At 39.9% G+C, this 27,834-nt stretch overlaps 1 protein-coding gene and 1 long non-coding RNA gene across 4 annotated transcripts; one reads left to right on the top strand and one right to left on the bottom strand.

The window, feature by feature from the left end:
- The first annotated feature begins 18 nt into the window (after positions 1 to 18).
- PSMA5 (proteasome 20S subunit alpha 5) lies at positions 19 to 23,861 on the top strand. Its single transcript, XM_072834871.1, has 9 exons — positions 19 to 177; positions 4,708 to 4,774; positions 9,680 to 9,806; positions 12,057 to 12,124; positions 13,465 to 13,572; positions 13,714 to 13,772; positions 14,320 to 14,422; positions 15,442 to 15,528; positions 23,613 to 23,861. Exons 1-9 carry the CDS (start codon positions 149 to 151, stop codon positions 23,688 to 23,690), a joined length of 726 nt encoding a protein of 241 aa, XP_072690972.1. The 5' UTR covers positions 19 to 148; the 3' UTR covers positions 23,691 to 23,861.
- LOC140638113 (uncharacterized) lies at positions 23,730 to 27,564 on the bottom strand. 3 transcript variants are annotated; one of them, XR_012035286.1, is made up of 3 exons: positions 25,654 to 27,564; positions 24,634 to 24,782; positions 23,730 to 23,828 (listed from the first exon to the last, which is right to left on the bottom strand). It is a non-coding gene; the product is annotated as an uncharacterized lncRNA (long non-coding RNA). The 3 variants fall into 3 exon arrangements; XR_012035288.1 differs by having other exon boundaries at positions 26,239 to 27,564; XR_012035287.1 differs by having other exon boundaries at positions 26,851 to 27,563.
- Positions 27,565 to 27,834: the final 270 nt, after the last annotated feature.

The raw sequence follows: 27,834 nt of genomic DNA, 5'->3' as shown, positions 1-27,834 counted from the left end.
CACAGGCGGGCGGGCTGAAGGGGTCGCAGGCGCACGCGCGGTCGGGAGCAGGGCCTCGCGCTGTGGTGGTGCGGGCGAGCTGGGTGCCGGCGGGCTCGTGTTGGCTCTCAAAGACCCCGCGTAGCGGCTGCCGCCTTCTGCCCTCGCCATGTTCCTCACTCGGTCTGAGTACGACAGGTCTGTGCGTCGGGGTGGGGGGATGGGGCCGGGCTTCTGGGCGGGCAGGACCGGGGCCCGGCCCGGCCTGGGTTCTGCCGTGTCATGGGGCGCCCCGGGAACCCGAGTCTGGCCCGGCCCGGGGCATCTCTTGCCGTCCCCGGCCGCCCGGGGCGATTCCCCGAGCTAGACTCGCGCCGGGTCCTACGGCTGAGTCACTGCTGGGTCGCGACTGGGTGCGGAAGCGGGAAGCTGCGCTTTGTGCTCAGAGAGGCCGAGGGGCCGGGGCTCCGACCTTTAACCCGGAGGAGTCCAGGGGTCGCCGCCTCCCGCGTTCATCATGACTGCCTTTAAAAAAAAAAAAATGTGTACGTGTTGCCTGAAAGAAAAAGCAACTAGAGATTCTTTAATGGCTTTCATAATTTCAGCTCCCCTTTCCTTCTAGGGAAACAACCTCGTTTTGTTTCTTAGTCGTGGAAATACAGCGGCCTTTTCTTGAAATGTAGGAGGGCGTGCTGGGATGTGTACTTTTATGCAAAAGCGCCGAGGCATTCTCAGTTCTGCAGAGATAAAGAGTGTGGAGTCTGATTTTATAGGAACTGGAATTTAGAGTGGTTCTCAAGAGTTTCCTCATCACGCTGAGTCGACCAGACCTGGGCTTTTTTGACTTTTTAAGAAGCTTATAGCAAGCTAGTTGTGTGTTAGGGCCAGATCTGTTCTCGAAATTAAGGTTGTGAAATTGTTGTATTTATTTTAAAAAGCAACAGTTTTCAGGACTTGGAAGTACTAAATAATATTAAATTGTGCATATTTAAGCTGTAGACATTTTCACTTTCAGTTTTTGTTTTGGTCAGTTAGGTTTTCATCTACTATAGAAGGTTTTTTTTAAGCCCAGAAGGGCAGATTTTCCTTTCCTACTAGGTCCTTAGGAGCTGCATTTCTTGTGAAAGTATACGTTGACCCTGTCAAAATTTTAACACCTGGAACTACCACTTTTTTATTCTTTTACTGACTCTTAGAATAGATAATGTGAAGTTTAAAAACTGACAGCTTTTCCTACTGTCCTATAAAATGACTCTTAGTATGTATATCCCAGAGCATTAAAAGGAATCTTCTTTAGGTGATAGAATTTTGAGTTAGGGTGTACATGATAGAAATTGTTATCCTGATTTATCAGAAAACCTTTATCAAGATTTTGTGATCTTTAACATCTTCAGTGACTGCTTTGTGTTACTCATTTTTGTATCTTTCCAAGAATGCCTAAAATACAGCTTTTTAAAATTCTCTTAGCTAATATACTTGAATGCTTGCTGTGTACAAGGCACTGTTTAGTTGCTGGCCATACAGCAGTGAACAAAATCAAGATCCTTACTCTCATATGGGAGACTGTCTTTTAAAGAACTATCTACAAAAATAATTATAGTGTAAATTGGAAGTGTATTCATGTCATTAGAGAAATTCAAATCAAGTACTATAGGAGTTTTGTTGAGAGAGATTGCATTCAATATTAGAGGATTATTGAAAACTTTAAAAAGGAGCTGGTATTTAAACTGAGTCTTGAGAAAGAGGAAGATTTTAATAAATATGGACTGTAAAAGTCAGTAGTTTTTGAGGCCAAGAATATAGTATGAAAAAGGGAGGGCAGTGGGAAAGCACAGTTCATGTTTGGGAAAATTCTGTTCTGGGTGGCATGTATGATGCATGTATGTATGGGAATGGTGAACTATGGGAAAAACAGGATGGTGCTAGAATCTGAATGGTTTTTTTTTTTTTTTTTTTTATGTGTGGTTGAGTTCAGGTCTTACTCTTTGGGCAACCATATGCTATTAATTTTCCTGTTAAGAAGTTTTATAATTGTGTTTGCAGAGATTATTTGACTGAAATAGAGGAAAGAATGAATCAATACCTGTTAGAAGGCTATTATAATAGGTGAAAGGTAATGAGGGCGTTGAGACTGAAAGAAGAGTGTTGAGTTACTATGTGGGAGGAATTGATGTGACTTGGCATGTTGTTAATATGAGAGATGGAGAGAAATGGGTCAGATCATTCAGAACTTTCTAGCTTGGGGAACTGGGAGATTGGAGATGTTTTAAAATAGAAATGAAATAGGAATGGCAGGAGATGGAGCTGATTTTGCAAGGATGGCTGGATTTAAAGAGATATTTCTGGGATGCCTGGGTGGCTCAGTGATTAAGCGTTTGCCTTCGGCTCAGGGCATGATCCCGGAGTTCTGGGATCAAGTTCTGAGTCCTGCATCGGGCTCCCTGTGGGGAGTCTGCTTCTCCCTCTGCCTGTGTCTCTGCCTTCTCTCTGTGTCTCTCATGAATAAATAAATAAAATCTTAGAGAGAGAGAGATTTCATGTTGGAAAATGTTGAGTGTTTGGTGCTAATGGGATATCCTTTTAAAAATGCTTAGGAGGCATTTAAATTAGGAAAGAGGTCAAACTGGTAATAGAGATTTGAAAGTAGTTGGTGCTTAGTGTAAATAAAATGACCCAGGGAAACAGTAAAGTTTGAGTTAGAGGGCTAAGAGTAGAGCCCATGTTAGGATTTGGTAGTACCTCACTAGGGTGAAGTGCTTGAATTAGAGTAAAAATGCTATATTCACATAGTACTTTATACTTTACAAAGTTCTTTCATACTCTATGGAATTCAGTATTAATTATCTTGTAACAGATGCAGCATAGGTTTTGGTTTTTGCTTTTCATTTGAGGGAATTACAGCTAGTTGCAGAACTAGAACTTAAGTCCAGGTCTTCTGTCCTCGCTTTTCACTCAGTCATTTTTAAAAATTGTTCATTGGGTGCCTAGGTGGCTTAGTTGGTTAAGCCTCTGACCAGCTTGTCCTGATCTCAGGGTCCTGGGATCGAGTTCTGCATGGGGCTCCCCTCTCAACATGGAGTCAGCTTATCCCTCTCCCTCGGCTCCACCTTGTGCTTATGCTTTCTTTCTCTCTCAAATAAATAAATAAAATCTTTTTTAAAGAAGTTGTTCCTTAGAGGGGCACCTGGGTGGCTCAGTGGTTGAGCTTCTGCCTTTGGCTCAGGTCATGGTCCTGGGATCAAGTCCTCCATCCAGGGATGTTCCCTACAGGGAGCCTGCTTCTGCGAACTCTGCCTGTGTCTGCTCTCTATGTCTCTCATGAATAAATAAATAAAATCTTTTTTTTTTAAAAGTTGTTTCTTAGAGTTCTGAACTTTTTAAAAAATATTTTATTTATTCTCTGACAGAGAGCACAAGCAGGGGGAGTAGTAGACAGGCAGAAGCAGCAGGCACCCTGCTAAGCAGGTGTGGGGCCTGATCCCAGGACTGGATCATGATCTGAGTCTAAGGCAGTTGCTTAACCAACTGAGCCACCCAAGTGCCCCAGGTTCTGAACTTTTTAAATGACCTCTGGGAAAGGGGGATACTGGGATGGTGGGATTCTTCTTTCACTCCTCATTTAACCCAGAGTAATAATTCCCAGAGGTGGTATAGTGAAATAGCTAAAAGCTTGGACTCTGCAGTCACTTGTGTAAATTCTAATTCCACCTCTGCTGCTTATATGCTGAGGGACTTTGGGCAAATTAGGTAACTTCTATGTGTCTCAACTTTCTCATCTGTGAAATAGTATCTATCTCAAAATGCTACTTCGTAGGATTATTTTGAGGATTAAGTGAGGTAATCATTTAAAAGTTTATAACAATGCGAGGCATATAGTAGATATGCAGTTAAGTGTTAACTTGTATTATTACCTGTTTTATATTTGGGGGATATATATGAATTTTTTTTTTGAAGACAGTTTTTGATAAATTTGAAAATGCTGTATTACACATCATATTACATGTTATAAAATCAAAACTCCATAAACCAAGGATTGTAACTATTTTCATTCATTTGTTCAAGTATTTTTGAAGTGTCCATTGTGTCCTGAAAACTTCTGTAGCTAAGACCATGCCTGATGTGTCTTCTCTATAGTGATTTCCAAAAGACTGGAGCAAGGAAAGGTGGGGAAGTGTTTTGGAGAGAAAAAGAAGTCTGGCAAGAAATGGATATAAATCTATATGGAATAAATAAATTAGCTTAGGCTTTAGGAACTACACAGACCTCCGTCTGTTAAGATACTAATAGTAATTGCTACAAATAAATAAACGTGCTTATAGCTGACTTATACTAAAAAGTAAGATATTAACAGCAAATCCATGTAATGAGAAGAGGATAAGAATAAATACTTATTTTCTTGGGAATCGCCTGGTAGTTTTGGGGCATGAATTTATTGAAGGAATTACAGATTGATTGAGGGTTGAGGCAGAAGATCACCTGCTCTCATTTGATCAGTTTGAAGTCTCTGGGAATAGGACAGAAGTATTCCATACAGAAGTTCCATTTTCTTAAAAAGCTGTACAAAAGCTTTTACAAAAATGTACAAAAAATAGCTACAGATTGCTTTGGGTGAAAGAATAATGATATTTACATCTTGTAGCCATTTGAGCTAAATATCAAGGAACTTGAGTTTCATGTATCTATGCTTATTTTTTCTGCCAATTTTTAATACTTTTTTTTAAATTATAGGGGCGTGAATACTTTTTCTCCTGAAGGAAGATTATTTCAAGTGGAATATGCCATTGAAGCTATCAAGGTATACTATCAAGTGGCAAGTTTTTGAAATTTCATGGCAACCTAATGCTTTGCTGGCAAAATATTTGGAGTGAATGTGTATTAGCTATTTCTTTAGAAAATATTCTTTATCTCCCTTTAACCAAGAACTAACCATTCTAATAGCAATTTCAATATCATTCCTAAAACCTTTTGAACAGATAACTGCTTCATAATTCTATATTATGTAGCTTTTTCTCGTGGGGCTGAAGGGACACGTTTGTGTTCGTAATCTTCTTGGTCATACAGAGAGGGGTATAGAAGTCTAGAGTTAGCACCTGGGAGACATTTTGAACAAATCATTTAAATGATCACCTGTAAAAAATTAGTAAGTAAGCTATACTTAAAGTTAGTTATCACATGGGATTGCATTTGTTGAACTGTGGATAGTCTGAATTCTGATATAGACTGTCCAGGGTAAAGTCCAGGCATCAGTATTTTTAAGGACTCCCTCAGTGAATCTAATATCTAGCAAGGGTTGAGAATCCCTGATCTAGTCCAACCCTTCACTCTGTACTTCAATCAACTCTACATCCTCAAATATTTATAGAATCCTAGTCCCACCCAGATGTGCAAACCAAGAATAATCCTCAGTTTTGGAGGGTTTCTCCGTTAAGCTCCTTACTGTGATTTTCCAGATTGCTTAAAGATAGGTAGGTGGCATCCGATCCCTAGCCCTATGTTGGACTAAGAAATAGTGATGTGGCCTTTAATAGATGTGACTTAACCTGTGTGAAAATTCAGGCTTTTTGGTATTTAAACTACCTGGTATTTATTTATTTATTTTTATTTATTTATTTTTTTATATATATTTTAAATATTTTTATTTATTTATTCATAGAGATGCAGAGAGAGAGAGAGGCAGAGACACAGGCAGAGGGAGAAGTAGGCTTCATGCAGGGAGCCTGACGTGGGACTCGATCCACGGTCTCCAGGATCACGCCCTGGGCTGCAGGCGGCACTAAACCGCTGCGCCACCGGGGCTGCCCAACTACCTGATATTTAAACAATTTATGAGCTGCCAGTGAGAAAGCAATTTGATAACTTTAAATATTCAATAGTATGAAAGGAGCTGGAGAAATGACTAGGAATGGCTGACAAGTAGGAATTGTCATTTGAAGGTACTGTATGGATGGCATGAGTGAGATACAGCCAGCAGAAATGGAAAAAAATTGCCTTTGGAGTAGGTTTTTTTGGGGGGGGAATAATTTGTGGCAGTATCAAAATTAATGTATTATACTGAGGATCTGGACATTGGTTATAATTAAAATACTAAAGAAATAACTACGTAAAGTTAAATGTTCTCTCACTTTGCTTCTCCGTTTCCCCAGTTCCCATCAAGGGTTAGGGTGAAGTTTAGGCAGAACTTTAATATTGAAACATCTGGGGGTAAGTGTAAATGTTCAAAAGAAAATTATCTTGATTTTGATATATTTTATAAAGTAGACTGTCTTGAAACTATTAATCCTTTTTTGAGTGGAAGCTTAGGAAGTTATTTAAGTGGAGGCCAAATTGAATATGCTGAGAACTTATTCTTGTAATATGAGAATATTTCATCCACAAAATAATTATAGTACCCAGGGACTGACATTTTGCACCAGGTATTTCTTTGTTGGGGGACCATCCTGTGCAAGGTAGAATGTTTAGCAGGATCACTGGTCTCTACCCACTAGATGCCAGTAGCAATACATTTCCAACCATGACAACCAAAAATGTCTCAAGACTTTCCTCTCCAGATATATGTCCTCCAGAGAGTAAAATGGCCCCTGGTTGAGAACAACTTCGCTAGATAAAATTTAAAAGTAGGTATGAATTCTGTCCTCTTCTGTTCAGTTGGAGATTTAAGAGCAATACAGAATATATAAAACAACTAGAGAACAACTAAGTGCCAAATTAAATTCAACGATAATATTTTCTGATTAAAAATTTTATTAAGGTATAACTGTATGTAGTTTCAGAGTCAAAAGATAAAACAATTACAAAAACTTCTTTTTTTTTTTTTTTTTTTTTTTTTTTTTAATTACAAAAACTTCTTAAAAAACAGCAGTCCCTGAAGATTGTCCCCTTTATCTTCAGTTTCCCGAAAGCAACACTTTAAAATCTTTTTAGCTGATAATTTTCTTGGCATTAACTTCGTATTTCTAGCACAGACTTACATATTTTTGTTTTGTTTTGTTTAGGTATTATCCACAGACTTTATATTGTGGAGTGTGATAATTTCTGCCCCTAATGACACACAGACAGACAGATAGACATACACACAATTTCCTACTGTGGTGGGGGTAAGGTGACCCACTCAATATATATATCATATTTAGCATAATTTTGTAAGATCACTAGTCAACATTTTTATCTGTATGATTGTGTAAGTACTATTCACAGTAAGCCATTTTCCCATTTCTGCACAGTATTTTCCTGGGAGTTGAGTACTCTCTTCTTAAAAAAAAAAAATGTGCTTAATTTAATATTTATATATCACAAAATCACCCCAAAGTCTCTCAAAATACCCAGGCACTTAAAATAGCCTATTAAAGATTCTTAATCTTGGGGCTTGATCCCACCACCCTGAGATCATGATCTGAGCCAAAATCAAGAGTCGGATGCTTAACCAACTGAGCCACCCAGGCATCCCCTTTTTAAAGATTTTATTTATTTATTTGAGAGAAAGAGCAGAAGTGCTCAGAAGTTTGAAAATCACTGCTCTAGAGAAAACTGCCCCTTCTCATTTCATGCCTGAAGAGCGTTTCAACTAGTTTGTGAGAGCTGAACGGGGAAAGGCTGAGGTTCTTAACATTAAGCTTGTCAATTTTTACTTAATGCCCCTATTTTCACTGTAGTCTTTGACTGTGCTTAGTGTCCCCCAACCCAGAGACCACTCTATTTTACCCTCTCCAGAGTCTTCTACAGGAGTTAGGGTGAGGCCATTATCTAGCTTTACAGCACAGGGACAGGGATCTGGAAATCTGTTTCTTAGGTAGACATTGAACTGATCTTAATTTTTTTTAGCTCCTCTGTCTATTGCCAGAGGTCCTTGTTGCCACCATTTCCTTTTTTGGGGGGTTCTATGATATAAATCAGATAGTTTCTTGATTTTCTTTACCACTGGTTTAGGATTCAGAATTCACAGATCTGCTAAGTAATTTATCACTAACTCATCTTCTTTGAAATTTTGTTGCTTGTCTTTGCCCATTCTCTTTGTCCCAGTATATTTGTTTATCTCCCCCACCCCACCCCAGCCTTTAATCTTGTACTATTACCAGGCTGGGGAAAGGAGTAGAGCTAATGTGTGTGTTCAGTCTATACCTTTTAACTAGAAGTATGAATACTCATTTTTTTTACATAAAATTCTTTTATAGTTCATCTCCTAGAGTTATGCATGCAAACACTGATTAAGATATTATATAATAAGGGATCCCTGGGTGGCGCAGAGGTTTAGCGCCTGCCTTTGGCCCAGGGCGCAATCCTGGAGACCCGGGATCGAATCCCACGTCAGGCTCCCGGTGCATGGAGCCTGCTTCTCCCTCTGCCTGTGTCTCTGCCTCTCTCTCTCTCTCTCTGTGTGACTATCATAAATAAATGAAAAAAAAAAAAAGATATTATATAATAAAAAATTGGTATGTGCATTTAAAAACACTTAAAGTCACGACTTTACCCATTTGAAAAGTAGTACATCTATGTATGAGACATGATCAGTGTGCAAACATGTTAAACGTGTTATGCATAATGATTCGTGGAATTCTTTGGAATCCTTTGCAATAACAGTCTGGTGGCTTGCACTGGCAGGCATTGGTTTGTAGAACTAACTAAATAATAATGGTAATTCAGAGGAAAAAGCACATTTAGTCATGGAAGGCTTTATGAATGGTGGGTGGGATTTGGATAGTCAGAAGATTGTATTCAAGGGGAGAGACTGCATGAGCAGAAGTGCAAGGGTAGGAGATAATATAGCATGAGAAAATGGGTTAGGCTATACCTGGTGGATTTTTTTGGAGAATACTGAGTAATAAAGTTGGAAGAGAAGAGTGAGATTAGGTTTTGAGGGCTCTGGAAGCTTATTTGGATTTTATGTTACAGACAATATAGGGAGATGTTAATTCTTCAGAGAAGTATAATGAAAATAGCATTTATTAGATCAGTCAGGCCATACATGAAATATACATGAAGAGAAAGATTAAGTAGGGGAGCCTAAGTAGGAGACTATTGAAGTAATCTAGGCGTATAAGAAGAATGACTAAATTTATTATTCATTTATTAGGCACCAGGCACCATTTTAAGCCTTTTATATATTAATATGTTTATTCTTCTTGATGTATTTTGCAGATAAAGAAATATAGGAGGGTGGTGACTAGGATGGTGCCATGGAAATGGAGAGATGAAATTAAGCTATATTGTGAACTGCTAGTGACCTCAAAAGATTAAGTTAATATTTTTATGTTGGTAATGGGTGTTGCGATTTCTTTTTCTTCCTTTTTTTTTTTTTTTTTTCTTTTTAAAATACATTATTTTTCTGGAGGTCACGTAAATTTGAGAAATAATAGTGTTTGGGACAAGTCAAGATGGCAGAGGTGAAAAGAAAAACATTAGAGTTTTATTGTTTTTTTGCATGCATGTTTAGAACTTTAGAATCTGCTCCTCCAAAATATTGGCATTAGAGTTGATCCTTTCCCACATATTTTTAAGAACTTAGTGAACTTTCCCGTTAGAAGAACAAAATTCTGTAAATTAGTGCTCTTGCCATAGATAGGAATACTACATTACTTATTAGGGGTCTGCATACTAGATATGACTTGAAACTTCTGTCTTGTGAAGTTATTCAGAGAGATCCCTGGTGAGTATGTGAGACTGTTCTTTAACCTGTACATGATAACCATAACACGTTTCTTTTTAGCTTGGTTCTACAGCCATTGGGATCCAGACATCAGAGGGTGTGTGCCTAGCTGTGGAGAAGAGAATTACCTCCCCACTCATGGAGCCAAGCAGCATTGAGAAAATTGTAGAGATTGATGCTCACATAGGTAAGGAGTAGGGGAAAGCCGTTCTGTAGGATCTGGCTTGGGTTAGTCTTCTTTGGCTTTCCAAGGGAGGTGCATATTAGATGAATATCTTATTCCTTTGTTAGCTATGGTTTTTCAGGTAGTAGGCCAGTGTGCATAATATAATAGTAGGAAGCAGCTGTAGAGCTCACCTACTCCCAGAAGTTCCTTTCTCCTTCAAATTTAGACTTGGCATGTATGATGGTTGTTGAACTATGTAAAGGTTGAATCGGCCAGCTCCCTATGATTGGGTCTTCAGTGATGCATAATGTTAATCCTGATAGAAAACCATGAGAGTGATCATGTGGAAAACTAGAGATGTCCACTAAAAAGAGGAATTCTTAAAGCTCTTTAGGGTGACTAAGGTTCAGAGAGCATAAGAATATTTGAGCAGATCCGTCCTCTTCCTCTGTTTTCAGATTTATCTTTTTACTCTCTGTCACCCTCTACATCCCTCACCCACACCGCAGCACTTTTTTTTTTTTTTTTTTTTTTTTGGTCTCTGTTTAAATTCTCCTGCCTTAGCTTCTGGCATCATTATAGTATTACAGGGTGAGTAGTTCTGCTTATTTATAGCGTGGTATTTTAGTTGGCTGTCCAAATTTTCTTAACCTACTAGTCATCTTATTAATGAAACATCAGTAAAATCAGTAAAATAATTACTTGAAGGCCTTAGAACCAAATGCCCTGGTGACTCTGAGAGCTTGACATTATTTCTTTCATGGATATAGAAACTAAGATTTAATCTTTTAAGATTAGAACATTGTTTCTATTTTAACTCAAGTCACCTGTCTTTTGGAGATAGATCAGTGTCACTTTAGCAAATTGAGAACCTACCGTGTGCCAGATACATGCTAGTCATCAGGGATACAGAGAGAAATGAGACATAGTCCTTGTATTTCAGAAGCATACAGCCTAATGGTGAAGGTGGACATGTAAATAAGAATATGCAGTTGAGTGATATAAGGTATTAAGAAAGGCTATAGTATGTGCTCAGTAGGGGTACAAAGGAGGAAATAATTAGTTTTGTCTGGAGCCAGTGGTAGTGGGTGTTGAGAAAAGGATTCTATAAAGGTGAAGCTTGAGCTGAGTTGAATTGCAAAAGATCAGGAAGTGTTCAAGTGAACAAGTGTTTGGGTATAGCAAGGGAGAGCACTGTGGTTAGAGAGAATAGAAACCCTTGATGGTGTAAAATATGGAATACGTTGGCACAAACAGTTTGGTATAATTGGGAGGCAGACTATAGCAAGAAGTGAGCTTGGGATCAGATAGTTGGAAGTTCTTTTTATTATTATGCTAAAGAGATTGAACTTGATCCTTTGCATTGATGAGAAAGATTTTAAGCATTGAGGTAATATGATCAGATGAATATTTTAGAAAGGCCATTCTGATTAACAAGGTTGCATGGTAGAGTGAAGGGATTTGAGACTGGAAACAGGGAGACCACGTAAGAAATTTCCTTTAATCCACATGGAAATAATGAGGGCCTTAACCAAAGCAGTAGCCAGAGAATGGAGAAAGTAGGATTAATGCCAGACAGGTCAATTTGATAGAGATTGATAGAATTTGGGGTCTGATTGGTTGTGAGGGCCAAGGAGTCTAGAAGGGAAAGAACTTGATTTGAGTCAGTGGTACGTCCAAGGAGATATTAAGCTAGATTTGAAATGTGGGAATAAGGCTTAGGCTGGAGATACAGAGTTTGAGTCATGGCATATAAAGTAATAGCCATAACTTTGGCATCTTGGACCGTTAGGTAAACTTTCTCTCTAAACTATGTGGTTTGTATTTGGTCAGAAAGATGAAAAAGCTTTTGATTTTATCATAGGGTCTTTCACCATAGCTCATAGTGAGATGGTTATTTTTTTATCTTTATTTCTTCTGTTGGAATACTAGTGTTTGCTTATTTTGAAAGTGCATTGTGGTCACAAAGTGCTAAAGGGATGCTTAAGGATGTAATATGTGGAAAATCATGTTTGTTTGGCTGTTCTTTTCTGTCTTCTATCTTATTGGACTTCTGTGTTATTGTGGGTGGTTTTTTATTTATTTGTAATATAATTCTATTTGTGTTCAGTACAGATAATCAAATAATTTCCCATCTGTCTCTTGGGTATATTGCCATGGGATTGCTATATGGCTGCCATGATTCCATTTCAGTATTTCAGTTACTTCCTGAGTGGATGAAAGAGTCTGCAAGGATTTGGCCCCTGGGTCACTATTGCTTTTACATTGCAGGTTGTGCCATGAGTGGGCTAATTGCTGATGCTAAGACTTTAATTGATAAAGCCAGAGTGGAGACACAGGTAAAATTAGCATCATCTCTCTTTTTTACCATGATGCTTGAGTTCCTTGTTAATGACGATATAGCTGCCTGGGCTATCTTGCGGGTTATCTGTGTTAATATCAAATGTAGCTGTTGGGAGTGGTTTTGGATAGAATCCCTAGTTTATAACTTTCTGAGGCTTGGGGTCTAGCCATCCAACCATTGCAGCTTTAAGGAAGCTGACAAATAGTGCTGACAGTCTCTTGCTTCTTTTTGATTTGCCTTATATAAAGCAAGCTTTACACTGCCTTCTGTTCCCTAATTGACTTTTTGTGGGAGCACCATAGCAAGAAGTGGATGTAGCTAAAGAGCATTCTATCCCAACTGCTTTGGTGTTGGGCTTGCAAATAACAGCTCTCCTGTGGCAAGTAATATTATGGTTCCAGGTGACAGATACTGATCAGGAATACTGATATTTTCTGCTTGGAGAATAGACCAGTAAGAAAAAATCTGATTGGTAAAATTTTCTTTGCATTTATTTTCAACTTTGCTGTCAGACTTATATACAAGTAAGTCATTAATTTAAACGCCAGTGGGGCACTTGGGTGGCTCAGTTGGTTCAGCATCTGCCTGTGGCTCAGGTCATGATCCCAGGGTCCTGGGATTGATCCCCACGTGGGGCTCCCTGTTCAATGGGGAGTCTGCTACTCCCTTTCTCTCTCCTCTCTCCCCCACCCTGCCTTGCTCATCATGCATGCTCTCTCTCAAATAAATAAAAGCTTTAAAAAAAAATTTAAACACCAATAAACACAATGATGAGATAAGGTCTGTGAGGGAAAGTGGCACTTAACTGTTAGCATTCACTTTGTGCAAAGACTAAGTTTGGTTATATGAGGGGTTAACTGGTTTTCAATGGAGTCATCCTCTAGTCTGTCATTACTTAAGAGTCCTTTTGATCAGAGTTTATTTGCAGAGCTATTTCTCTTTCTCATGTAGTCCCAAGCATTTGAGTTTAGTGTTAAGGAAAACGAAATGGAGCTGAGCATTCAGTTTACAATCACAGTTCACAGGGATGTGTGTAGTGGGATGGTGGGCTGCTTTAATGCTTTTCTTATTTAAAAGGTAGACTGTTTTAGGGGCACCTGCGTGGTTCAATTGGTTAAGCGTCCAGCTCTTGATTTCAGCTCAGGTCATGATCTCAGTATTGTGGGAGTGAGCCCCACATCATGCTCTGTGCTCAGTAGGGAGTCTGCTTGAAATTCTCTTTCCCTCTCTGCCCTCCACCACATGTGCTCTCTCTCTCAAATAAATACATAAATCTTTAAACAAAAAAAAAAAGAAGAAGAAGAAGAGGTAGACCACATTTTGCTCTTCTTCTAGAACCATTGGTTCACCTACAATGAGACAATGACAGTGGAAAGTGTGACTCAAGCTGTGTCCAATCTAGCTCTACAGTTTGGTGAAGAAGATGCAGATCCAGGTGCCATGGTGAGTGTGGTGTTTGTGTCAAGTTTTCTTGCTGTTCTAAGGGATGCAGGATATTTGTCTTCTGAACATACCTTTCTCAGCCCCTCTGACCGCCTACTTCAATAGCCATTTATCTTAAGACCTCTTGTTTTTTGGTTCTAGTCTCGTCCCTTTGGAGTAGCACTGTTATTTGGAGGAGTTGATGAGAAAGGACCTCAGCTGTAAGAATAATTTGCCATTTTTTCCTGTTTCTTTTTTGGTAGAATTTTTAATTTGGGTTGGGGACTTGCTTAAATCAACTGAGAAGATTATTATAGAATTACAGAAAATGAGGGGCGTCTAACTCTAAAGTTCAGTGATTGTGTGCTCTTTATATAGAAAGACAAATTTGGGGATTCTATGAAAAACTATTGACACCACTGCTAATTCTGGGAAGAATTAAAAGTAACTTTGTTACTATGGTCAGGATGCATTTTAGAGCTTTGTTTTAGAACATTGATTTGCTCCTTATTCTCAAATATTATTTAGGTAAGCCTACTCAGGTGCAATATTTATATCATCTGTACTTCTGAATCTCTGAGGAATTTATTAAACGCTTTTTGAAAGATCTGGTTCTCTAGGCACAGAATGTCTTTGGACCTGTGCCTCAGTATTTTGGTGGTTTCCTGGCTGCAGAGCCAAGCATTTATATTCTTCAGTGAGATGTTTGTTTCTTAAAATGCCACCACGCTTCATTTTAACCACCCCTCCTTTGGGGGAGTTTTGTAGGTTTCATATGGACCCATCTGGAACCTTTGTACAGTGCGATGCTAGAGCAATTGGCTCTGCTTCAGAGGGTGCCCAGAGCTCCTTGCAAGAAGTTTACCACAAGGTAATTGAGCCTTCTCACAACTTTTATTATTATTTTTAAAATCAGGGTATAATTTACATATAATACAGTGGGCAGACCTTAAGAATTGAGTTCTAGGAGTTTGACGGTTATATATACCCTTGTAAGCACCACCTAAAACAAAATGTAGACTACTTCCCTCACTCCCTAAAATGCTTATCTCCTCTCCAGTCACTTTCTTCCTCCCTGGTAACCATGTTTACCACTATAGATGAGTTTTGTCTGTTCTTGTCATTTTTATAAATACACTCATATAGTTCGTATTTTGTGTTTGCTCTTTTTTGTTCAATATATTGTTTTTAGGATGCATTCACATTTTTGTACTTAACAGTAATTAATGCTGAGTGGTATACCATGGTGTAGGTTTACCACAGTTTATTCTTTATCTTTACAGCTTTACTTAATAATTATATTTCCTAGTCTGGCTCTTGAAGCAAGTAGGTATTTGGTACTTTTTATCTTGTAGGCTGGGAAAACTTGGTTTTGGAGGATTCATTGTTGTAGTTGAAGGCTGCCATACTCATTCATATGATTTACACAGGGGTGCCTGCTTCCATGAACCGCTGGTAGTTTTGATTTTATGTATGAAAAAGATTGGGTTCATGGGTTCAAAACAGTACAAGAGCAGATTTGCCAAATCAGTGGGCAACCTTTTTAGATTATTTGGGAATTCTCATTCATAGAATATTCCCAATATTATCTTGCTTCTGTATTAAAGAAGATAACTAGGGAAATGTAGCCCTTTCCACTTTTTCAAAGATCACGTAGATGAAAGTGGGTGACTTTGATCTGGTTCAAAATAAGATTTTTTTTTTTCCTTTGAATAAATGTATTAACGGTTTACTTGAATTCAAGAGATACTTGTCATGCACTGTACTTACTAAGCCACTTTATTTATTAATATTTGCCAAGTTATTTCTTCAGGGAGATACAGGGGAAATCTTTGAAGGAAAGTGGAATTAAATTATAATGGCTACTCTCCTTACCCTTTTTGTTTCAAGTCTATGACACTGAAAGAAGCTATCAAGTCTTCACTCATCATCCTCAAGCAAGTAATGGAGGAGAAGCTGAATGCAACTAATATAGAGGTATTTTTTGTTCCATTATTTTTATTCGGATATCATAGCTCCTGTTGCTAAAGGTTGAATGGATGGAGATCATTCATCCCTTCAAAAGTTATTACTATCCTTTGAGTAAGTGATAACAGCAGAAGCCAGAATTGGATGTGTTAAAGAGTAGAAGGGAGGTGGACAAAACAAAAGTGAGCTCCTTTCTCAAGGAGTTATTACTATCCGCAGAAGGCAGCATTAAAGAAAGGGATTTTTGTCTTTTTAAGCATGAGAAAAGACTTGAAAACAACTTTTATACACTGAGAAGAAACTAGTGTATAGAAGCATGCTAAAAGAAACAAAAGCAGAGGTTAGTGATGGAAAACTAAAAGAGGGAAGGCATATTACAAATGAAGGAATTGATTTAAAGATTAGAACTCATTGGGATCCCTGGGTGGCGCAGCGGTTTGGCCCGGGGCGCGATCCTGGAGACCCGGGATCTAGTCCCACGTCCGGTTCCCGATGCATGGAGCCTGCTTCTCCCTCTGCCTGTGTCTCTGCCTCTCTCTCTCTCTCTGTGACTATCATAAATAAATAAATTAATTAAAAAAAAAAGAACTCATTCAGCTTAATATTGAATAGCCATTATATGTCCAGTACTACACTAGATGCCAGGGATACAGACAGAAAATCCAGTTCCCCATTCTGGGAGTATACTGTATGATATAGGGGCCATATAGATAATAACAGTTTGAGACAATACTTCTATAATAGTAATAAGAATGGATTGTCACAAGAACATATGTCCTAATATACTAGGACATTAGGAAAGCTGGCTGGAAGAGGTGATGCTAAAGAATAGAAGAGAAGGGAGTCTAGGAAGATGGAGCAGCCATGGGCAAAGGCTCAAAGATGTGAAATAATATTGTATGTAAAAGGAAAAAACTTTTAAAGATTGATTGATTGATTTGAGAGCGTACTTGTGCAAGAGAACACAGTGTGGAGAGGGGCAAAGGGAGAGGGAGAGTCCTAAGCAGACTCCTCACTGAAGGGGGAGCCCAATGATGAAGGGCTCTATCTCACAACCCTGAGATCATGACCTAAGCTGAAACCAAGAGTTGGATCTTAACCCACTGAACCATCCAGGCCCCCCTTATAAAAGGAACTTTGAGGGTTTTCTGACTGTTGGGGTTCAAGATAAATGTAAGGTAGTGAGATGGTAAGGGTGACATGGGAGGGTTGTGGACCAGATTCTGACTGCCCTTATTTAGGATGCAAAGTGTAGATGGGAGAAAAAGGGGGTGGTAGTGAGTAAAGATCAAGTAGGTTTGCAGGTGAATTGGGAGAGGAGAGGTCCTGTATTTCCTTAGTGATTGTTACATTATCTGCTGAGGGTGGGTGAATGCAACAGTAGAATTTAGGAGAATGGGAACTATTTGGAAGAGTCATTATGAATAGGGAAAAGGAAGACCAGGATAAGTAAAAGGATTGCTGGGCTACATTAAAATACTAATAGAGGGTTTCTGGGTGGTTCAGTCAAGTGTCTGCCTTTGGCTCAGGTCATGATCCCAAGGTCCTGCCATCGAGCCCCACATCAATTGATCAAGCCCTCTGATCGAGCCACCATCAATTGGCTCCCTGCTCAGCAGGGAGTCTGCTTCTCCCTCTCCTGCTGCCCCCCCCATGCTTGCTCTCTCTCGTTCTCTCTCAAATAAATAAAATCTTTTAAAACATTTTTTCAAATTATTTTTTTGTCAATTTGTTTTTTTTTTTTTAAGATTTTTTTAAAAATTTATTTATTTATGATAGTCACAGAGAGAGAGAGGCAGAGACACAGGCAGAGGGAGAAGCAGGCTCCATGCACCGGGAGCCCGACGTGGGATTCGATCCCGGGTCTCCAGGATCACGCCCTGGGCCAAAGGCAGGCGCCAAACCGCTGCGCCACCCAGGGATCCCTAAAACATTATTAAAATACTAATGGAGGGCAGCCCGGGTGGCTCAGCGGTTTAGTGCCACCTTCATCCCAGGGCATGATCCTGGAGATCCCGGATCAAGTCCCACGTCAGGCTCCTTGTATGGAGCCTGCTTCTCCCTCTGCCTGTGTCTCTGCCTCTCTCTCTCTCTCATTAATAAATAAATAAAATTTCTTTAAAAAAATAATAAAATAAAATACTAATGGAGAAAAATAATTTTTTAAAATTAGCAGAAGGACACTTGGGTGGTTCAGTGGTTCGGCTCAGGGAGTGATCCTGGAGGGATCGAGTCCCACATCAGGCTCCCTGCATGGAGCCTGCTTCTCCCTCGGCGTGTGTCTCTGCCTCTCTTTCTCTCATATAAATAAATACAATCTTTAAAAAAATAAAAAACTAGGAGAAGCTGGAATCATCAAACAGATTATTATAAAAAGTCTGGATAGTAGGCATAGTATGTATGTATATTATATTTCAATTAGACAGAAATTTTAAAGGCAACTGCAGTTGTAATCACAAATCTGTAATTAAACCAATTAGCACTTACCACAGTATTTATCAGCGGTACTGAACATAGACTGAGATACTGTATGTTTGTATTAATCCCTGGTGCAGATTTGCTGGTTCAGGGCCTAAGGATGGCTTACCAATAGAGCCACTTCCACAGACTGAGTGAAAGTGGCAAACTTGGATGATGAAACAGAGGCTGGCCTAAAGGTGGGAAGGTCTGAGTGGAGTTGGAGAAAGGGGTTGGGGTTGGGGGGGGCGTTGCTCCTTGAGCAGTAATGGGGAAAGGAGGGCTTTGGAATGGAAATGGAAAATTTTACTATGTAAATACTGTTTTTCACTTTCTTAGCAAAGATCTTTAAATATTTACCCTTGCCAGTCTTTGAGATGATCAAGCACAGCAAATGCCATGATACCGCCTATCTTGACCCTTTAGGAGGGATTTTGTCATTTCCTTTCTAGTACTTTGTGTTGGTACTGAATGAGATAGGGTCTTAGCATTTCTGCTGAGAAAATCCCCTACCCCTCTCAGAGTAATTCGTAGGTAGCTCTGTTGATTTCACAATGAAAGTTCTGAGGCCTGGGACACCTTGGTGGCCTAGTGGTTGAGCGTCTGCCTTTGGCTCAGGGCATGATTCCGGAGTCCTGGGATTGAGTCCCACATCGGGCTTTCCGCAGGGAGCCACTTCTCCCTCTGCCTGTGTCTCTGCCTCTCTCTCTCTCTCTGTCTCTCATGAATGAATAAATAAAATCTTAAAAAAAACAAAAAAAAGTTTTGAGGCCTGCTTGGTTCAGTTGAAACTGCAAAGGTTTTTGGCTCATTCAATTTCAGTGTTGCTTTGTTTGTTTGTTTTTTAAATTTTTTTATTATTATTTATGATAGAGAGAGAGAGGCAGAGACATAGGCAGAGGGAGAAGCAGGCTCCATGTACCGGGAGACGTGGGATTCGATCCCGGGTCTCCAGGATCACGCCCTGGGCCAAAGGCAGGCGCCAAACCGCTGCGCCACCCAGGGATCCCTTCAGTGTTGCTTTGAAAAGAGCATCAGACGTGTCTCCTTCCTATCATTAACTGCATTAATACCTGACTGTGGTTTTTTTCACATTTAAGCAAAAGGGCACTTCGCTGTCCAAGACAATTTACTCCACCAGTACTGATGTTTCTAAATCTAACTGTCCATCAGTCTTTGGAAATGAGGCCCAGAAATCTGTATTTTGAAGTTGGGTGAGTGTGATGGTCAGTCTGAGAAAGTCGGACATTTGGGAGCCACTGCTCTAGAGCATTTCCTCCATCTCTTTTAGGTCCCTGCTCCATCAGTTGTCCCTTGGATCCCTAGCCTCTCCTCTACAAAAAAAATTTCCAAGTCACATATTTTTTAGAAAACAAAACAGGGGCACCTCAGTGGCTCAGTCAGTTAAGCGCCTGCCTTTGGCACAGGTCATGATCCTGGGGTCCTGGGCTCCATGCTCAGCTGGGAGCCTGCTTCTCTCTCTGCCCCTCCCCCACCTGTGCTGACATGTTCTCTCTCTTTCTGTCCCTCTCAAATAAATAAAATCTTTTAAAAAATAAAAGAGAACAAAACAAAATCCACTTTTGTTAACTCCTCCCCCTATCTATGTCCTGTCTTTAAAAAAAAAAAACAGAACCAACCTTGTGGAGATACAGTGTATGTACTATAAAATGCACTTATTTTAAGTGTACAGTTAAGTGAATTTTGACAAATACATAATCGCCACCTCAATTAGGGTATAGAACATTTCTATCATCCAAAAAGTTTTCTCATGTCCCTTTTTAGTCCATTTCTTCCCACTGATCTGCTTTTTGTCCCTATAGATTTGTTTTGGGTGTTCTAGAATTTCATGTAAATGGGTCACACAGTGTGTGCTCTTTGGTGTCTGACTTCTTTCACTCAGTATAATGATTTTGAGATCCATCCTGTGTGTTATCAATAGTCTGTTATATTTTATTGCTGAGAGCTATTCCATTCATCCTTTTTTGTAACCTTTATTGCTAGGTCTCTTTCCAGCAGAACTTTGTTCATTGCCTTCAGCGCTTTCCCCATCATTTGTTCCTCAGTTGCTACCATTTGTTTCTGTTCTTAATATTTCCCTCAGACTGCTTCTTGCTAAGATAACTCCTGTTGGTCAGATTTCATCGTCACATTTTAGACCTATTATTTGACCTTTCTGAAGCAGACTCCTCAAAATTTTGACAGTTCTAAAACTAAACATTATCTTTCCTGAAAACCATTTCATCTTCTCATCTTCCTAATTCTGGCAGATGACACCACTGGGGTACCTGTCATTCACAGCAGAAACCGAGACGACTCTGGCTTCCCCTTTCCCTTCACTGAATCATTCTCTTCACTGACTTTGCACATTTTTAAATAATTCTCATGTCTGTGCCCCCTCTCCCTCCCTACTTTCAAGTGCCTTCTTTTGTTCAGGAACTCCGTTTTCTCCTGCCCTGTATATTTTCAGAGGTTTCCTAACTAGTTTTCCTGCCTGTAGTCTTGCCATCCTTCATTTCATTACAGCCCCCATCATTGTGCTTCTGAAGTTGATTTTCTAAATTACACATCTAGTCTTGCTTGTTCTCCACTTAAAAACATTTTTATAACTCCTGACCACAAGATGAATTTGAAACTTCTTCCACAGTATGATGATTCACTATTCTTAAGTCATAATGTTTAATCTGTTAGGCACTTTGCTAAGCATTTTGTGTGCAATTATTTCTTTTAATCTTCACAGCAACTCTCCAAATGGGTATTCCCGTTTTACAAAAGAGGAAACTGAGGCTTTGAGAGGGTAGAATCATGCCCAAAATAACAGAATTGGTAAATGGTAAAGTCAAAATTCGAACCCACTGTGATTTTGAGGTCCTATACTTATAACCAGTAAATATACTGTCTTTCCTACTTTCCCTTCCCATTTTTATCTCATCCTGTAAGCAACCTCTGCTCCAGCCATTCAGAATCACTTTGTTTTGCAAATATATCATCTTGTTTCATGCTTTTATGCATTTGCACATTCAGTGTGCCCTTCTGCTCCTCCACTGTCTGACCCATTCTTGGAAAACTTTAAGACACAACTCAGCGGGCGCCTGAGTGGCTCAGTTGGTTAAGCATCTGAATCCTGATTTCAGCTCAGGTCATGATCTCAGGGTCTTAAGATTGAGTCCTACTTTGGGCTCCCCACTCAGCATGGAGTCTGCTTGGGATTCTCTCTCTTGCTGTCTAAAATAAATAAAATCTTAAAAAAAAAAAAAAACCTCAAAAGTTGCTTCTCTTTGAAACCTTCTTGACCTCCCTTAGGTCAATCTTTTGTGCCTCTACATATGCTTAGCTCTGTTGTAACACCTAACATTGAAAGTATTTGGCATCCAGCACCCTTAGTAAATAAGAGATTTTCTTCATTTGGATCCCTAGTGCCTAGTACAATTGTACTAGTACACACGTGCTTAATAATTATTATTCAATGAAAGAAAGTATGTTTTACCTATCTCACAGAGATTGGTCAGTTGGGTTTTTGTTTTTGTGGTGTTTTTTGGTGTTTTTCAGATTGGTTTGGTTCTTTAGATTTATTTTAGAAAGTGAGTGCACAGGGATGGGGAGACGGAGAAGAGAGAGAGAATCTTAAGTAGACTCCCAAATGATAGCAGAGCCCCACATAGGGCTTGATCCTACAACCCATGAAATCATGACCTGAGCCAAGACCAAGAGTTTGGACACTCATCTGATTGAGCCACCCAAGTGCCCCCTCACAACGGTTTTTGAAAGAATAAGAAAAATAGAAGAGTATCTTTCATATTATATAAATAAAATTATCATTATGCAAATCCAAGGGGTTCTTTTTATTCATCTAGTGATGAGTGATATTATATAAAGACTCGGTGGCTCAGTCCGTTCAGTGTTGGACTCTTGGTTTCAGCTCAGGTCATGATCTCAGGATCATGAGATCAAGCCCTGTGTTGGGCTTACAGGGTCTTCTGCTCCAGATAATCTCTCTCTCTCCTTCTGGCTCCCCCTCCCCCCACCCCCACTGTAAATAAATAGATAGATAAATAGATAAATAAATAAAATATATATTTTTTTAATGTGCAGTATTGGGCAGCCCTGGTGGCTCAGTGGTTTAGCGCTGCCTTCAGTCCAGGGCCTGATCCTGGAGACCTGGGATCGAGTCCCATGTCAGGCTCCCTGCATGGATCCTGTTTCTCCCTCTGCTTGTGTCTCTGCCTCTCTCTCTCTCTCTCTCTGTTTCTCATGAATAAATAAATAAAAAATATATTTTTTAATGTGCAGTATTCTGTTTTACCTTAGATGAGGCAGAAAATAATAAACATCCTGTAATTGGATGATGCTAATTCTGGCAGTTTTCAAATTATTTAAATATCAGTAATGAATATTACCAAAAATGCCCTAGTATATTTAATTTTAAAGTCTAAAGAAAAAGGCAATATGAGGAAATGACATCTACTGCTCAGTATTGCCCCCAAAACATGGGGAACTATGTTATCAGCAGAGGTAATGGAAAAGTTGGTAGTTTTAGTTAAATGTGAAACTAACTATCTTCTGACCTTGGTCTTTTATTGCTTAAGTAGATTATATCTGGATTGTTGGTTATTAGTAATATCTGCCAATCACAACTGATTTCCTGTTGTCAGTGTTAATGGAATCCTTTCATTTTCATTGCCAGTCCTTTTATTTTTTAATTTTAAAAATTTTTTTAAAGTTTCTTCTTTAAAAAAAAAGAAAAGATTTTTAATTTATTTGCTTGAGAGAGAAAGTGAGAGAGAGAGAGAGAGCGAGAAACAGCAGAGGAAGAAGCAGACTCCTTGCTGAGCAGGGAGCCAGAGCCAGAACCAGAGCTCAGCTGGATGTGAGGCTAGATCCCAGGACCCTGGGATCATGGCCTGACCTCAAGGCAGACAGACACTTAACTGACTGAGCAATCCAGGTGCCCCTCATGGCCAGTCCTTTTAAAAAACAAAAATTTGGTGGTTAAGTTGCCTTATGAACAATTTTAGAGAAGACAAAATATACTTAATATTTCGTACTTTTGTTTTTTATTTAGTACTTATTATAATGTTCTAGGCAGTGTTGTAAGCACTTTACATATGTTAACACATTTAATCTTCACAACTTCTGTATAAGTTAGGTGCTATTATTATCCCATTTTACTGATGGAAATTGAAACACTGAGTGGCCAAGAAACAGGTCACACAATACAAGCTTCACTTGCAAGTGGGTAAATACACTTTAAAAATATTTCTAAAAAAAAAAAATATATATATATATATATATTTCTAAAGGAATCGTTAACAGAAAAAAGTACTGATGCTATGCAATTTGCTGTTGCTTTTCTGATCCTTATTGAAGTAACTTCAAGAAATGACAATGACACCAGGCATTTGGTTAACTATTGTGTGGTAAGTTAACCTCAAAATAGAAAATTTGGTCAATAAGGATTTTAATTTGGGAGTCAGAGAGCTATTTTAGGAACCCACGGCTGGAAAGGATATCCCTGGGACAGCAGATCCCTTAGTTCCTAATGAACAGCTGCATCACTAACACAGCTTCTCCTGACCTAGTGCTATCTGCATGGTAATCAAGCCCAGCTCGTCAACCCTTCTCTGCTTTCTTTGCAGCTAGCCACGGTGCAGCCTGGCCAGAATTTCCACATGTTCACAAAGGAAGAACTCGAAGAGGTTATCAAGGACATTTAAAGAAGCATGATCCTCAGAACTTCTCTGGGACAATTTAAGTTCTCTTAAATGCTTTTAACTTTTAATTCCAGCTTCTGTTCCTTGGAAGAGATCCAGTGTATGTGCATTTTTTTATGATGTCTGTACATAAAGGCAGTTCTGAAATAAAGAAAAATTTCAAATTTGTTAATAGACCGTTCTCTTCTAATGCAGTCTTTTGTTAATATCCCTGTCCTATCAGAGTATCTGTTCTAAAATTGTTCTCGTGTCTGACTATCTCATGAATCCCTTGAAGTTGGCAAATGAACTCACACTAGTCCAGCTCCTCCCAATGGTTTAGAGATATTAATACCAATGTGAACCCATTTCAGTCCTGCAGTTTCTCTTGATTAAATAGGTACTTTGGCTGCTTTTCTTATATGAAGATGTTAACAAATTGACCATAAAAAACATGTTTTGAGGGTTGGAGTTAATTAAACCAGCTACAGTGTTGTCCCAGTTTTTCTATCTTAATAGATAATTTGGAGGGAGATTTTCGCTTTTAATGAAGTTAACTATAGAAGCCGCCATCTTTTGACCCATTGAGATTATTTAAAGAATCATCTGTTGGAGCCCCCCAAATAGCCATATGAAGTAGATATCATTATCATACTTTGACAGATGAAGAATCTAAGGCTGTGTGTCCATAGACACAGAAAATTAAACTGGGGATTTGAACTCAGATTTTCTGGTTTCATATATCAACTCTTGATTTTACAATGCCAGGTCCTTTGAGCCTACACCCCTATTGAGTGATAGGGAAAGGTCATAGAGATTTGTTTTTTTTTTTTTAATAAATTATTTTTTATTGGTGTTCAATTTACCAACATACAGAATAACACCCAGTGCTCATCCCGTCAAGTGCCCCCCTCAGTGCCCGTCACCCATTCACCCCCACCCCCGGTCATAGAGATTTGAAATATACCTGGACTATATACAACATGGCTAATCCATATGTGGATAATGCAGAATTGATTGCATGTTATCTTCATTGACATTTGTAGGATGTTGTAGTCCATGATGTCAAAATAAATGATGTTATTTGAGTAGGTTGAATTCATACTAAATTTCATACTGTGTTTCCAGGGAAAAAAAACAACAAAAAACTTGTGTTTATATACATTTGGAAATTGCAATGGCAGGAAACATTTGGAAGAAAATAATTTTGCCCTAGATACATACATAAGGAAAACAGGGAACTAGAGTTGTCACCAATGTTCTGGAGACTGTTTTGGTGACTTTAACCCTGTTATTAAATATTACATGATAGGGGTGCCTGGCTGGCTCAAAATAGAGCATGCAACTTTTGATCTCAGGTCCATGAGTTTGAGCCCCACATTGGGCACAGCAATTATTTTTAAAATAAATACAACACGATAATCATGAGATTCATTTCTCTCATGTTCACTTTAATTAGATCATAGTAGAAATGCCACTGAAAAGTCCTATCACAACTTCTATTTATTCAAATCTAACAAACTTACCGAGTACCTATCCACTATATGCCAAGCAATGTATTAGGCATTGGGGATAGAGTTGTGAAAATATTGGATATGGTCTGCTCCCACGGAGCCCTTAGTGGGGAGAACTAGACAGTACATTCCCTTTAACTATAGGTTCATGAACAAAGCATGTTCCTTTAGGGAGAGGTGGGAGTTGTGTCTCTGAATTATGGATATTATGTGGGGAAAAGCAGATCTTGGCATATCTCGCTTAGCCTCAGCTTCCACTGTTACTCCTCTCGCTGCCTGGGCAGTGTTATTTGTAGTTGGGACTATACAACTAGTGAAACAATAAATGTCATACTCTATAATTCAAACTTGATAATTCTTGAAAGAATAGAATTCCAGCATTCTTGAGAGAGAAGTTTGGTTTTCTGTAGAATTTTAAAACTTTCTACAACGTTTCTATTGTCCAATTTAAATGGGAGGAGAAATGGTCTCACTAGGAAAAGTGATGATTTTGTGATGTATAACTGCTTTCTATCGATACTTCTGCTATAGAATGGATCTTGGAGAAAAGTACAGTTTTGGGATCCCTGGGTGGCGCAGCGGTTTGGCGCCTGCCTTTGGCCCAGGGCGCGATCCTGGAGACCCGGGATCGAATCCCACGTCTGGCTCCCGGTGCATGGAGCCTGCTTCTCCCTCTGCCTGTGTCTGCCTCTCTCTCTCTCTCTGTCTGTGACTATAATAAATAAATAAATAATAAATAAATAAAATATTTTAAAAAGTACAGTTTTTAGTAATAGGTAATTGATATATTTTAGTCCTGCAAGTGAGGTAAGATCTTAACTGTAGTATTTCACAAGGGAGGTCTGACAGTGCAACTTTTGTATATAGTGCCTTTGTCAGATGAAAGTAAAATTCAAAAAGTTCATTCACTCAAAACATTTTCTCAGTGCCATATGCAAAGTACCATGTTCCTAGCAACTGGTCCAGTTTGAAGAAGGCAATATACATTCTGTAAGCATATGGTTGGTAACTAAAAGCAATATATTCAGAAGTGAAGGTACAGAGAACTGCAACAATACTTGTAAAGAAGTGCATTTGGTAATTTCTCCAGGAGATGGCACTGTTGAGTTGGCTTTTTTTCTTTTCCAGACAGACAATAGACCATTCATCTTTGTGTCACCCAAACAAAGAAATATTCCTCTGTAGCCCCTCTTCTTCCCCTAGCTAATCACATGCTACTGGAACTGACTGTCTTGTGATCTACTCCATAGTTGGCATAGATCAAAAAAATAATCTGTATTTAAAAAAATAATCTGACACATGGTAATTAATGGAAAGGTACAAATTGTACACCAGTTTTCAAGCTTTGTCATTTCAGCAGCTGAGAACCTGGAAGACTAGTCTAGTGATTTCAACACTCTGCTCAGATGCCATTCAAAAATATTTTTCATTCCTCAGTCTTACTGTGGTTGTTCTGGGGGAGGGGGGGAATGTAAATTTGTAAATCTTTTTGTTTGCAAATCTCTGTGAGTAGGATTTTAATGTAAACATCGGGTGGGTGCATTGCACCATTTTGCTCTACAGTGAATAATATAATCTCATTTGGGTTTACCTCCAGTTTATAGCTAAAAGTATCAGTGATCTTATTTGGGTGTAACGTTTTGCATATTTTGTCTCTTTCTATTTACTACCTTTTCTACTGAACAGCTTTTAGCATTCCGAAGGGTTGGAGTCCATAAAGTCAAGATTCAAAACTGGTTTTACCTGCGCTGCATGTTCTAAAAGTTAAGTCTGCGGTTTTCTGCGATAAAGGGAACAGCATGGGGGTTTTATTGATTAGAGGCAGAGCCCTTATTTGGTGGGCATCACATACGGAAAACCAAACTTGTGCAATGCACTGCCTGCGGGGTTAAGGCACATCGGTAAAGGCAGCATGCACCCATGAAATGATCGTGTCTGAAGTGGGCACTGGGGAATTCTCTGGCCCCTTTTACCCAGCCCTGATTTCTAAGCTACTTTGTTGAGTCCGGGGACACCAATGAGCCAGTCTATTCTGCCTCTGGCCTAACTCCCTGCAGGAGAGGAAGGTGAGCGAGACCCTAAGTGGTGGAGGGCTCCCGGGGCTTGCAGGAGTCACGGAGGTCCCGGTGTCCATCTGCCTCTGCAGGACCTGCCCACACAGCTCGCGTTGCCCCGTCCGGCAGCGAGGCGGCGGCTCCATCGCACAATGGGCGCTCCCTGCGCCGGGCTTGAGAACCCGAAGCACCGGTTCGTGACGAAGCCCCCTTTCCAGCAGAGCGAGCTGAGGGATTCCCTCGGGAGGCTCTCCCGGCGCCGCCGCAGCCCAGGGGCGGGGGCCGGGGAGTCTCGGCGGGCCCGACCCAGGGCGCCGCGGTGGGCAGCGGGGTCCGCGGCGGGGCGGGGCGGGGCGGGGCGGGGCAGCGCCCGCGGAACTCGGGCGGCCGGCGAGGCCGCGGGGCGAGCGGGATGACCTCAGCCGCCTCGGCCGCTCCAGCCAATCGGCCCCGCGTCCCGGCCTCGGAACGCAGGACCCCCGCAGCCGGAGGCGACGCGAGCCAATGAGGAGCGGCCGCCGAAGAAGGACAGGCGGCCCGCCTATGGGGCGGAGGGGCCGGGCCGCGCGTCCGCGGAGCGCCGGGCCGGCTCGGGGGTGT

This window comes from Canis lupus, chromosome 8 (assembly GCF_048164855.1).
Source record: "Canis lupus baileyi chromosome 8, mCanLup2.hap1, whole genome shotgun sequence".
In the NCBI taxonomy this organism is placed as follows: domain Eukaryota; kingdom Metazoa; phylum Chordata; class Mammalia; order Carnivora; family Canidae; genus Canis; species Canis lupus.
This window is presented reverse-complemented; position numbering and strand designations above follow the sequence as displayed.